The following is a 14,642-nucleotide window of genomic DNA, read 5'->3' on the forward strand; positions in this document are numbered from 1 at the left end:
ATTTTTGCAAATCGCAGCATGTCAATTATACCTATGGAAAGCATGGCAGTTTCTGTATAGACATAACGAAAGCAGGAAGTTCACAGAGGAAAACTATGCAGACTTTCTATGAAAAGAGCTGTGGGAAAAATTATGATGTGTTTCTGCCGCGGTTTTTACCACAGTTTCTGAAGAAACCTGCAGATTTAAAAATTTCTGCAATGTAGTTCCTCAGCCTTAAGCTGGTTGCACGTGACCGTGTGCTAACTGGTGGCTGTGAATGAAAGGCATGGGCGGCACACAGGAGACAGACAGATGCCACGGCCTTGCTTCTGCGGCCCTTCTATTTCAATGAATGAGATGCGGAAGCAGGACTGCAAAATTGGACAACAATATTTGTTGCATATTTTTTGGCCTGTACCATTGGCCCACACATGTGAGTCATGTACACGGGCCTATAGAAATGAATGGATCAGTTTGATATCCGGGAAATACCCGCATCGCACACTGGCCATTTATACAGTCTTCTGCAAGGGGGATAACAGATCCCATCACTGATCACAAGTGAGTCTCAATGAAGCTGAGCTAAAAATCAGCAGCCAACACTAACAACAACAAATAGCAGATGCTATCAGTGTTATTGGGGTTATCTCATGAAGTCTTCAGGATTGTTGTAAGGGTATGTTCACACGACAGAATTTGCATTTGCGTGTGAATACTTCCGCGCAGCAGTGCACTGGCATCCAGTCGTGGCAGTCGGGAGGGAGCCTCGCGCAGCGGACGCCGCGGCTTAGTCAGTTAAGGAATCCGCAGCAAGATAGGCAGCTCGCTTCTTTTTTCCACTACTAGCTAGCGGAAAAAAGAAGTGAGCGGCTCCCATTCAAATAAATGCATGGACTGGCACAATTTGCCACACATTTTAAGAGCCGCAGTACTGCCATGGTGAATGAACAGGGTTGCCCCCCATAGAACGATGTAATGAGACAAATTTATTTTTGTACTGTAGTGAACTTTGCTATATACAAGATTGTGAGTGACTTCAATTTCCCATTGTAATGATTCATTAAGCATTTGTCAGAGTTGTGCTGCAGCCTCGCCTTTTGCTAAACTGTAGGATGAAAACGTTGAGGCCGGTGTAGCCATGCTATATGGGACAATGATCTCCAAGCTCTTGTAGAGATACGGGATTGTTACTCACATTGAATAGAAAGTCCTGATAGTGCCTATTTGTCTGTGCCACCAGCACTTTATACCCAAGATGGCAACTCAGTGCTGAATTGGGGATTTCTGTGGGATTATTTCTAAAGTAAGAGTGCGACTGGCGTTTCTGTCCATCGATAGACATTTTTCTATACGTCATTTCATTAACAGTATACTAAAAAATAGATTTTTATTGTTAAGCGCCACTAAATGGACATAACATAGATGTGCGGCTTCTTTGTTGACTATTGATTATTTTATTGCGACTATGTAACCGAACTTCATTGTTCGTCTGTCTGATCTCTGTAGGAGACAGAGAGTACCTGCCCCTGTTTGTTACATGAAAACAATGTATAAATGCCCAGCAATATTCTTATCACCATTCAGGTATGTGTAAAGTGATTCTTCAAGTGATTGATGGCGACCTCTCAGGTAGTGTAAGAGGGCACTATGCCCTGTACCATGTGCATGGGATCAGATACATAATCAGCAAGAGATATACAGGCTGTCATGGCATGTTGAAAATTACTCACAAGTGTAACTTACTTCTATAGCTTCACCTGATTGTTATGTGGTTCTTTAAAGGAATGTTTTCCCACAAATTAACATTAAAGGGCTTGGATGACCAGAAAAAAACTTTGTTTCAATGTGTTGGAAATGATAATTAATAGAACTTTTTATTCTTTAATACTTATGCATTTATATAGTATTTTTAGGATAGCTATTGTAGTGTCTTCTTTTAACCATCAGTCCCACCCACTTCTCTTGGCGTGCTGTAAGGGTAAGTTCACATGGGTTTTTTGGTCCGAAACCTGAGGTGGAGACTGCCTCAGGTTCCGGACCAAAAAACGGGTAGCCACGACTAAATGCTGGTGCACTGCACTGGCATTCAGTCACACACTCTGCTCCAGAGGAGGCCCAATGAATGGGCCTAGTCTGGAGGAGGGAGTGTCTTCAGGCGGATGTCGCGAGGCGAAACGGCCTGAAGAATGAGCATGTACGGCTCCTATTGATTTCAATGGGAGACGTCTTTTTGGTCAGGATTTTGAGGCGAATACGGCCTCAAAATCCTGACCACAAAACTTTATGTGAACTTACCTTAATACTGAGAAGGAACATCCTTCTTACCCTCTCACCTGGTCTGCACATGATTAGTGTGAAGGGGCCCGGCTCTTTGCAATAACTAAAACAGTCCCCTTGTCTGTCTCTGAATCTGGATGATTTAGGGCCACCACCTTCAAGCATTCCTCTACGAAAAAGGTGAACAGTGGATTAATGGCTGCAGTCCGGAGAATCACTTTAATATACTATTTACTTTTATAATTGTTATGTAAATAAAATGCATTTGTGTTTAGATATTTCTGTTACATAATGGTTATGGCACCACTTTACGTTCTCACAGCTGCTAACATGTCTAGTTTCCCTGGTCACACATGTTCACTGTTTTAGTCCTTGATCTGCTATGAAGTGATTTCTGCTACGGTCACAATAAGGACTTATTCAAAAGACCATTCTCTTGTAAGGGTCAGTTCACACAGAGTTTGTTGACGGCAGATTTTGACGAGGAATCCGCTTCAAAATCCACTGCCAAAACCGACCCCCTTTGACTTTAATGGGAGCTGCTCGCTTCTTTTTTCCGCTAGCTGCTAGCAGAAAAAAAGAAGCGAGATGACCTTCATGTCACTTAAAAGAGTAGTATTCCCTAACTAGTGGCCTAAAAGCTACATGTGGCTCTATAACCTCCTGCATGTGACTCCCCAGCTAAGTTACAGATACTATTGTGTACTAGCGTTACTATTGTATTATTTTAGAACTTGGCCCTGGGGTCGCGACCATAACATTGGCAGCTATCTAAAGGTGAAAAAAGTAGTATAATAAGCAACAGAAGGGTCAGTGCACTGGCAAGTAATGCTATGTCTTTATATAGTTTCCTCTGTGGTTTACTGTGTTTGCCCCTAAAATTCAGTGAAATCCTAAGCCTCATGGTATTACCATGTTTTCTTTTGCATGCTAGCATTTTCATAATGGGTTTTGTGCGGATGGCAGTGGCAGTCAGGTGAGGAGAAGGACTAAGGGAGAAAGATGCAAAACACAGCTAATAATAATAATCCTGCGGCAAACGGCATTCCATTGTAGCCTAGGTTATATAATAGACTTATGTCTGTGTTCTAGGGATGTCTCCTGTACAGAAGCCAGTAGCAGGACTAATCTGTTATTACTACTTCAAACTTTGTCAAGAGGGAAAAGAAATTTCACAAGAGGGCAAAACTCAATTACATAATGGGGCAGATTCACCAGGATTCTGGCTTACTGTGTCCCAAATATCTCAACTAACTGTTGTGTACCACATCTATTAGGTGTTTTAGACTCTCTTGCCTTGTCTTTTTGGGAGGAGAGAGCTTAGCGTCAAAGGCTGAAGTTTGTTGAAGAGGAATAAATTCCAAATGTCACAAATCATTGTAGCAAAGTAGTACAACTGATAGGTGGTATCACTGCATATAAAGTCTGTGGAGGCTTAAGCCATCCATGAAGTTTAGTAAGCCCCGCATGCTCCACATGTAATGTAATGGTCCCCAGACTGATCCACATGTAATTTAATGGCATCTACAGTGCTCCCACAATACCTCCACATATAACAGCCCCAACATATAATATAATGACCCCCACATGTAATAGTCCCAACAATGCCAAGAAGTAGCTGGGCAGGTGTTGTTACCAATGGGGCCGATATCACATATGCCTCAGGGAAGGATTTCTCTTTGACCTAGTGACGGGGTGAATGGTTGAAAGGTCGCAGGTAAATCTTGATTGGCCTTTATAAAGGTCACAGTTAGGGGATAAGAGTGTGGACAGTGCTAGGGTCTTGGTCAGGTTGGCAATTATATCGGTAATAAAGGTTATGGCCAAAGTTCTTTTTCATCACCAGTTAAGTGTCATTTACATCACACGAAGTTTTAGGCTAAAAGGTATCTCATATGACCTGCATATATGGTCAGTATAAAGGGGTTTTCCCACAAATATAACCATATTTAAAACTGTAGACAAGCAAAAGTTAAACATTTTTGTAAAAGTAAATAAAATTTTGTTGAGCTTTCAAAGATTTTCTCTATTCATCTTACTGGTGACAGTCTTGATCGGTATTTGTAGATAATAGTAGTAATAATATTTATTATAATATTTTATACTACTGTTATAATACTTTATTTATGTAGCACTGTACAAATCAGCGGGAACATGAACAGACAATATTTGGAATTACAATGTGCTAGAGAATTAACATATCAAACAAAAGTAGTGAGGGCCCTGCGTGTAAGAGTTTATATAATAAATACAACGATCAATACAGTATATTGAAGCTGTATGAGCCTGTCACCAGCCGGTATCTGGAAAGTACGTGGAGTGCAGTGTAACTTCTAGATGCGGGGAGAGGTTCTGAGTAATAGAGTAGGAAGGATAGCTTAGGATAAAAAAAAGGTAGCTTAGTGTGCAGAGCTGTAGAACAATGTGATCAGGTCATGTGATAAGCTGTTCTAAACGACTGATGCGACTATAGGGCCCCTTAGAAGTAGCTGTAGTTATCTGATTGTTTGGAGTAAAGTGTTCTAGAGTATTGGTACAGCTCAAGAAAAGTTTTGGTGACGGGAGTGGAATATTCAGATACAAGAGAATACAAGTTTAAAGTCATTGGCAGTGCGGAGAGGGTGTTTAGGGCAGTAGACAGTAATGAGGAGGAGATATATGGAGGCAAAGCGCTACAGATGGATTTAAGGGGAGTGTGATAATTTTATATTGTATTATGTGGTGGATGGACAACCAGTGCAGCAACTGACAAAAGGTAGATCTGTGTACCAGTTCAACAGAAAGATGACTGCATCTGCCTTCAGGACAGATTGTAGAGGGGTAGAGTTTACTAAGAGAAAGTCCATTTAGAAGAGAATTACAATAGTCACGATAAGATGAGAGAGAATCAAAGTGACAATCTAGTGATGTTTTTGAGGTGCAGGTGTCTGAATATGTGGGGCAAAGGTGAGATCTGAGTCAAATACAACCCTAAGACAATGGGCATGCTGCCTCAGTCTTATAGTAAGACCACTTACAGAAATGGAGATATCAGGGTTAGATCTGTTAGTAGATGAAGGGAACACAAGATGTACCTTCCTAGACTTTCCTTTAAATCATCTTGCCCAGCTAACCAGAGCAAAACCTCTAAAACACTGTTGTCTACACATGGGTATCTCTGGCGTGTCTGAAACTCCTAGCAGTGTTTCATGCCAGTGTAATTGGCTAGAAATTGATACACCAGGAAGTAACCTATAGGTGGCACTAGAGAGAGAGAGTTTTACTTTGGCTGATGTGAGCTAATTTGCATCAATTGCATATGAAAATACTTGACGGTTAAAAGGCAATCCCCCAGATTATGTGTACAAAAACGTAGACTATCGGGCCTTACCGCTGTCATGGTTTTTTCTGGGAGGCTTATTTAGCTGAAACCAAAATTAGATATCTTTTCTGTAAAATTGTTAGCATCACATTTCTGCTCTGCTACTTGGTATGCCATAAGTCTGCTATTTATTTTTCTATATGGGACCAACAGTGTGTTTATTAGTCTGGCTGGGAGGCTTGACATCATGGCATGATTTATTTTATAGCACTATATTCCTTGGATGCCTGGTGTTGAAAAATAACATGTGTGACTCTGATTCCTACCACCCGGCCAGAATCTCTGTCGCAGTCATCAAACAGCACAGCAACGTTTGTGCCAGTAGGAATTGTGAGCGGGGGGGGAAATGCATTTACTTAGTTGTGCCTTACCCAGATGTCATCATGCATATCTACTGAGCATGCTTACAACAACACAAAAGGCATTTAGTGATCAGGATGCCCTTTTCTTGTATGAAACTGTTAGAAACGCATACCTCCAAATCCTGTGTTTGTTAGCCTCTTCTTGAACTTCCCTAGACCTAAATAAAATTTCATTACACCTTTCTATGCTGAGAAAACTTTACTTTTGATGACATTTTGTTATCATAAAGAAATATTCCCTACCACAATTGCTTAGAAATCGAAATGAGAGGTGGATGTGTGTTACGCATAGGATCACAGCCACGAACATTAATAGCAAAGGTAGTATTAATGGAGCCATCTCTATCTGCCGATTTAAAGCTGTGAGACTCAGGGAGACAAAAATATAAAAAGACAGCGAGCGTCCTTATAGTGCAGATATGTTGAGGCAGAAGAGTACTAGTGATATTAATATTTAGCAAATTTCAGTGGACCAATTGGTCCCTCACCTTCAGATGTTGTGAGGTAGTCACAACATCAATAACATGTACCAAAGCTGGCGGTGGTAGCAGAGTTCACAAGCTGATACTGGAAGGAACCGGACAGTAACAAACCGAAAAGGGGCCACAAGGCTGAAAGTGAAGATCCGCGCTCGCTGATCCACACATAGGAAATTGACCAGGTGCGCATCTGGCCCGCTCTGGCAAAAAGTTTATGCATGTGAGGATGGGCTTTATATAGCCTGAAATGCGTTGTACTGCTGTTTTATCAATAAAGGATTCAAGTTTACCTATCATGTCAACTTCCTATGTGTGGACCAGTGAGTGCGGGTCTTCACTTCCAGCCTTGTGGCCCTTTTTCCATCTCCATCTGCATCTGTTCCCAATGATTATATTGTAAAAACATGATGGACACTTTCTTTCTTTTAACTTTTGCAATGAAAGAAAAGTAAAAAACACATGATGGAAAAATCTGGAGGGTTACCTATGGACACCTGTGGACTCCAAATACTATAATGGGGTCTGCTGAGTATCCATTTGGTTTTTGTTGTTTTTATACTGAAACTGACAGAGAGAAAAGTACTAAGTCATGTTTTTAAAATGGGGTGAATGCAGACGGACAGCTGACAGAGGGGGCAATATTTATGGCCTGTGACAAATGAGAGCATCAAACATTAAATAACTGTATTGTTAACCTACCCTTAGACAGGCAGTCTGAAAATATGCCAGTTATCCCAATTTATCAGAGTGGCTGATGTTGGATGATAAATTTGGCATATTTTAGACTAAGAATAAATAGAATAAAACTTTCACACTCTAATAGTATAAAACTATTCAAGTTTATTAGTATCTAAATATAAAATAACATACAGATACAAATAACATTATCCAATACAAATACAAATATTGTGAGGAATCAAAGAGATAATAGTACCAGTAAACATGTGAAGAACACACTTGTTCTTTGGTGGCGTGGTAAGTCTGTTGGTAACAGGGTGATGTGGTAAAAATGGGTCATGCATTTGTCTTTGTCATTGCCTGATAGACCTTTCACTTTGTGATTATATTTGGTTCTTTGTAGCCATATAATATATAATATGGTCTTATGGGCATTTATATTGCTTTTTACTTATTGTGTTACCCTGTACTACACATACCACCTTGGTGTTTACTGGTACTATAAACCAAAGACATGTAACCATTATGCCAGTGTCTCTAATTCCGTCCACTTTTTCCATTACTGGCCTGTCCTTTTTTTTAACTGATAGAACACTGACCCACACAATTCTACAGGGCTGTACACATATTGCTTTTATTAACTGATCAGTTTTCAGATTGCATATCTTAGACTTGTCAGTTTTTTACTGTTTGAATCAATGAAAAAACGAAGGGGGCAGTATATTCAGCTATTACTTCTGAACCATAAAAAAGGGACATTTTGCGTGGCTATTACCAATTATGACTGTAAGTCTCTGAGTCCTGAAAGATCCAGGTCTGGCTGCTCTGGGCATTATGACAATGATATATTGTTATATCAAACAATCTTGTTTTCTGTAATACAATAATGTGATAACTTTAATTGAAGAGAAGACCTAACTATAAATATCAGAACTGGAGTGACAGCTTTGTGTGTATGTTATCGAAAATATCCTTATTGTATTTGCTCCCAATTCTCAAATGGAGGTGTTTGATTATATTTTTGGCATACATATGTTTCAGCTCCCGTAGACTTTATAGAGCCCTATGGACTACATTTTGGATCTCGCCTTATGATATAGTATGGAAATAAAATGTAGGTTAAAAATAAAAATAGTTTATAGCTAACCAGTGACTTAAACAGTCACAAATGGCGTTTTTACACTGCCTTGGCTCTTTTCCATAAGTAAGTCATGCTTCTGCCTGAGCAACGGTAGGAAGGGGAAAAGGGATATCACAGCCCATACAGAAACTAATCTTGATAGTAGATAAATGTCAGCAATACACAAAGTTGACAAAATTTGTTGTGGAAATTCGGATGATTTAGTGCTTCAAATCACATAAACACAATCCTTTTTGATGTAATAACATATCACAGTATCGCTTGCACAATCAAATACATCCTGGTAATGAGACCACACTCACGGTTCCGGAGAAATAATCGGGTGCCTGGATGGAAAAAATCCCCGTCGACTCGGAGTGTCTCGTAATGAAGAAATGAAGAATCCGGCATCCACGTGCATAAAATTCGAATGCTTTATTTGAAAAACGTTAAAAAAGTTTTGTCCATACAATCAGTGAACATCACTCCCTACCCCCAGACACACCACGGAGAAGTGACGTCGGCTGACGCGTTTCAGCACATGCGTGCCTTAGTCATAGCCTGATCGTATGTTGCACCCAACCCCCTTTGTATCACAAAACCACAACTGTAACAAATAAACAGTGATTGAATGAACAAACACATAAAACACCTGATCAAGTTAAAATATAGAGGAACAAGAAGCACGAATACTGCAGCTATTGACAGAACATGACCAAGTAACAAAAAATGGTATATTCTCCAGAAAACCGCATGTTGGAAAACACATTGACCGCATGATTTGAAAAAATGAAAAAAGTGAAAAAATAAATAATAATAAGAAAATAAATAAAAAATAAATAAAGAATCAAAAGTCAATACCGCATGTCAAAACCGCATGTATTATTAGACAAGAGCAATAGAGATGATGAAAATTGCTCTTAACTTGTGCATGATAAGCATAATTCATGAGCGAACAAGTCCGCATTCAAAAAGCCAATCGGATCCAAGGTGGATCCGTATGATATAAGATCCCACCTATGAAACCGAAGTGCATAATGACTAAATGCAAAAACATGCACAAAATGATCTGTATGGATCTATATTAAACCTATTTTATGCCAATAACAAGAATGACCGGAACTATGGCATGTATCTGATTGTAATACACAACCAACCCTGTCTACCTGGTACACATGCATAATGCCATTACATAATCCCTTTCTTTTGTTCACACTAAGCGCATGCGCCAAAGTACACAGTGGATACTACAGAGGACCTATATCCGACATCTACCATGCCAGGAATAAAGATGGCCGATGGACCAATGAAGATTCTAATTGCGCGTGCGTATACTAATGATTTTAACTGCGCATGCGTTTACCAGATACACACGGCCACATCATCCCTTAGACATGAACACCCATGCACGAGCACAAGCACATGCTTCTGCCTGGGCCATATTCATTATAATTTACACCATTAAAATCTATGACAGCCTAAGAACAGCCATATTGTGTATTAAGAGCGCTCTCCACTGGTGCAGTGTGTAAGGCTTTGTTCACATGTATGTTAATTATTTCCACTGTTCTGTTTCGTGGTTAGACAACAAAAATATAAAGACATTTTTTTTACTTTGTGCCATTTATCATAGTACCCTTTAGATTACACCAAGAAAATGTTGCCTTTAAGTAGGTAAGCACATTACTGTCTTTTTAAGAAATGAAATTGCAAAGCATTTCTTTGCATGTAATGGACATCTCTCAACTTACTATTAATGACCACTGGGGGGAGACGTTTCTCAGCTGCATTTTTTTTTTCAATTGCATATAGTTATGACTTCAAGATTTATAGTTTGTTTTCTGAATATTCTGTTTTCCATGGTGAAACCGGATGATTTTTTTTATTTGTACTTGTTATACTAAATCCATATATTTTAATAAAAAAAGGCAAAAACAATTACATTTTTATTTTTGTAATTTTACATTGTTTTGTACATAAAAGAGCAGAAAGAAAATGACTAATATATTGTAACATAGAGAACAAATATTGTTATTTTTCTTTTAAAAACACCTGGTTTAAAGGAAATTGTGAGATGTAAATGTGCAGAAATAATTTCCAACCAGGAGCATATGTTGAAATGTGAATGAGGTATAGTAATAGGGGAACTGCCTAATTGTATTGCTTTAATGAAAAAACATGGCGGAACATGACCAATGACACAGAATGTATTTATTACCAATATGGTTTTTTTTTAGTTCTTTTCAAAATAATGCATATTCCATAGACATTTCTCACCTCACTGGTGTTTGCTTGTAATGTATACAATATTGATAATTTTATCCGTTCTTAGATGTATGGACGGTACACTCAGGATCTCGGTGTTTATGCAAAGGAGGAAGCTGCTAGAATTCGTAAAGAAAGAGAAAAACGCAAGCCAGGTAGAGAGGAACAACCAAGGGTAGCGGAGCTAAGGGAATATGATGAGAGCCGCTGTGCCAAGTGTAAAAGTAAGTATAAACAATATACCAGTTCACCACATAGTAGAGTCTTTAAGGCACACTGATCCATTTTAAGCATCCACAACATAAACAAGCAGGATTGTATAATCCAGAGCTTTTTTTAAAAAAAATTGCTCTGACTCACAAATTAATATCAAAGGAAAACACTGACTGTGTCCTTATGATGACGTGAGTAAGGACGCAGTTAGCATTGAAAACATGTAGTTCTGTCTGTTCTTGCCCTCTTCTGGTTTTCCTCAATTTTAAATTTGTGAGACAATAAAATATTGAACAATTTTATGTTCTGAAGCGCCAGATTATTCATTCCTGTTTGTAAAGTCTCTGAATTTTAGTGATGGCAGATCCAATCCACTTTATTTTTGTTTATTAGTTGTGATTGTGAATCTTTTATAGTCACATGCTATAATAGAGGTGTAGTATCCATTGTCTCTATTACTTACACTAAAGGTTGATCATATTGTGATTACACACTGACATCATATTAGCTATATTGCAGTTAAATATGTCGGCTACCTAATCGCAGTTACATTGCAAATTAGACAAGTAGAAAATTGAGGATTCCCTAAAGCACTAGACCCCAACCAGTAGCTCAGGAACTGCACATGGCTTGCAGCCACCATATGTGTTGCTCGCCATGGAAGCCCTCAGTTTTGTCCATAAACTCTGGTTACATTGTGACATAAATGCTATCAATATTTAATATCATTCCAAACCTCTTAGTAGTAATAATAATAATTAGAGTTGAGCGAATAGTATTCGTCGAATACCTCGCACCCATAAGAATGCGTGTAAGCGGCCGGTGAATTTTCAATGCACTTAACCCCTTGGTGTTTGGCCACTTACATGCATTCCTATGGGAGCGAGGTATTCGACGAATACTATTCGCTCAACACTAATAATAATAATACATTTTATTTATATAGCTCTAACATATTCCGCAGCACTGTACAATTTGTAGGGTTCAAGTACAGACAAAAAGAGACATTACAAAGAAATAGTCGCATCACACAATGGGACTGAGGGCCCTGCTCGCAAAAGCTTACAGTCTATGAGGTAGAGGGGGTGACAAGAGGTAGCAGGGGCAACATCGGAGGTAGCATTGCTTATAGAGTAGTCAGACAATTTTGTAATAGAGATTACTGTCATTACACAAACATAAAACTGTATGAGCCATCGCCAGTCGTGTCCTTTAATTTGCAGATAGCGCTTGGACATATAAAGTTAGCCTGAAATGGCATCATATCGTGTGGGGTAATATGGGAGCTGGAACAGAGGAGGGTTTGTTTTAGGGATTCTAATTATGGTACGGAAGGGTTTACAATAGGAATTGTGATAGACCTGTCTGAAAATATGTGTGTTTAGTTTGTCCTTGAAGCTGTAGAAATTGGGAGTTAATCTGATTGTCCGGGGTAGAGCATTCCAGAGAAGTGGTGCAACTCAGGAGAAGTCTTGTATACGAGCGTGGGAGGTTCTGATAATAGAGGATGTAAGTGTTAGGTCATTGAGTGAACGGAGAGCAAGGGGAAGACCGATTAGTAAGGAGTTACATTGGGCAAGGCGATAGTGAATCAGAGAGACAATAAGTGTCTTTAATGTATGTGGGGTAAGGAAAGGGTGTATTCTGGAGTTGTTTTTGAGGTGGAGATAACATGAGCGTGCGAGAGGTTCAATATGGGGGGTGAAAGAAAGGTCTGAGTCAAGCACAACCCTGAGCAGTGGGCATGCAGCCTAGGAGTTATAGTAAGGCCTGAGAATGCAATGAATATATCAGGGACAGATCTATTAGATGGTGGAAACAGTAGTAGTTCAGTCTTAGGGAGCATTCACACGGAGTTACGTGCCGCGAGATTTGGCACGTAGACGCCGCGTGACTCTTTGCGTGCCGTACATGCTCCCATTGAGTTCAATGGGAGCGGGCAGCGTATGCGCCGCGCTAGTTTGCGGCCGTGAATAAATACACGGCCGCAAACTAGCGCGGTGCATACGCTGCCCGCTCCCATTGAACTCAATGGGAGCGTGTACGGCACGCAAAGAGTCACGCGGCGTCTACGTGCCAAATCTCGCGGCATGTAACTCCGTGTGAATGCTCCCTTAGAGAGATTTAGTTTCAGATAGAGTGAAGACATGATATTTGACACAGCAGAAAGACAGTCACTGGTGTTCTGTATTAGTGCAGGGGTGATGTCACGGGAAGATGTGTATAATTGGGTGTCATCAGCATAAAGGTGGTACCGGAAGCTAAATCTGGTGATTTTTTTTGTCCAATGGAGGCTGTGTAGAGAGAGAAGAGCAGGGGGCCTAGAACCGAGCCCTGAGGAACCCCCAACAGCAAAGGGAAGAGGGGAAGAAAGGGAGCCTGCAAATGATACATTGAGTGCGGTCTGAAAGATAAAAGGAGAATCAGGAGAGCATGGTGTTCTTGAGGCCAATTGAGTGGAGTATAGTGAGGAGGAGTTGACGGCTAACAGTGTCAAATGCTGCTGAGAGATCCAGAAGAATAAGAAGAGAGAAGACACTATTGGATTTAGCCATCAGGAGATCATTGGAGACTTTTGTGAAGGCCATTTCAGTAGAGTGCAGAATCCAGATTAGAAGGGGTCAAGAAGAGAGTGAGCAGAGAGATAGCAGATCAAACGAGAATAGACCAAGCATTCCAAGATTATAGAGATGAAGGGGAGGTTAGAGACGGGTCCAGGGAGGGTTTTTTCAATAGCGGGGTTATAGCAGCATGTTTGAAAGAGGATGGAAAAATTCCAGAAGAGAGAAAGAGGTTAAATATTTTAGTAAGGTAAGTTGTGACAGCAGGCGACAGAGATTGGAGAAGGTGTGAAGAGGAAAGGGTCACTACTGCAGGTCGTAAGGTGAGATGAAGAAAATTGCTGGGATACTTCCTCTTCTGTAACAGGTTCAAAAGATGAGAATGGACAGTCTGAGGTGCGTTTGGTAAGGGGATCAGTACTATGGTAGGTGTGGGAATCAATGGAACCTGGGGATTGGGCAGTTAGTTATTGATGGATCTTATCAATTTTGTCATGGAAATAAGTGACCAGGTCATCTACACTAAGGTCTGTGAATGGCGCCTGCACCTTGGGAGTGAGTAAGGAGTAAAACGTTTCAAAGAGCATTTTAGGATTACAGGAGCTAGAAGAGATGAGAGCGGTGAAATAGTCTTGTTTGGTGAGGTACAGGGCAGAACTATAGGTTTTAAGCATAAATTAGTAATGTCTTAATGTCTCTTAGTAAAGTCAGTATAGATGTTGTAATATAATACCACTAGTATAATTACAGTTAAATATCTGCAAATGTTTGCGATTTTATAATGGATTTTTCCAAATGTCTTTTTAAAAACTGAATGTGGCTCTCGACCACCAAAGTTAAATGCAGCTTACAGTGAGCAAAATTCTGGGGACCTAAAGTACAACATAGTGATGACCTTTTTACATAAGGATATCAACTAGAAATGAGCGAACAGTGAAATGTTCGAAGTTCGAAATTCGATTAGACTAGCCGCTCAATATTCTAGTTACATCTAGAGCTGCAGTCACTATTCACTATTCTGATGTAAGACATCATCACTTATACTCCAGTCACATCCAGAGCTGCAGTCACTATTCTGCTATACATCATGTCTTATACTCCAGTCACCTCTAGAGCTGCAGTCACTATTTTGCTGTTACATTATGTCTTATACTCCAGTCACATCTAGAGCTGCAGTCACTATTCTGCTGTTACATCATGCCTTATACTCCAGTCACAGCCAGTTCTGCTACATCTGAGATGCAGCAGGGTTCAGCACACAGTCAGCTCTGCTGCATCTGAGGGTATAGCAGAGCACAGCGTGAGCTCAACGCTGCTACATCTGAGATCGGACCAGAATGGAGA

At 40.0% G+C, this 14,642-nt stretch overlaps 1 protein-coding gene across 2 annotated transcripts in view; it reads left to right on the plus strand.

The window, feature by feature from the left end:
- The window catches only part of CLCN2 (chloride voltage-gated channel 2), a 109,615-nt gene that overhangs the window by 37,658 nt on the left and 57,315 nt on the right, over nucleotides 1-14,642 (plus strand). For both annotated transcript variants that reach the window (XM_075268444.1, XM_075268445.1), the window contains exon 2: nucleotides 10,592-10,748. In XM_075268444.1, the coding sequence (XP_075124545.1) occupies nucleotides 10,592-10,748 (157 nt within the window). The remainder of the gene's footprint in view (nucleotides 1-10,591; nucleotides 10,749-14,642) is intronic.

The sequence above is a fragment of the Leptodactylus fuscus genome, chromosome 3 (assembly GCF_031893055.1).
Source record: "Leptodactylus fuscus isolate aLepFus1 chromosome 3, aLepFus1.hap2, whole genome shotgun sequence".
NCBI classification, from domain to species: domain Eukaryota; kingdom Metazoa; phylum Chordata; class Amphibia; order Anura; family Leptodactylidae; genus Leptodactylus; species Leptodactylus fuscus.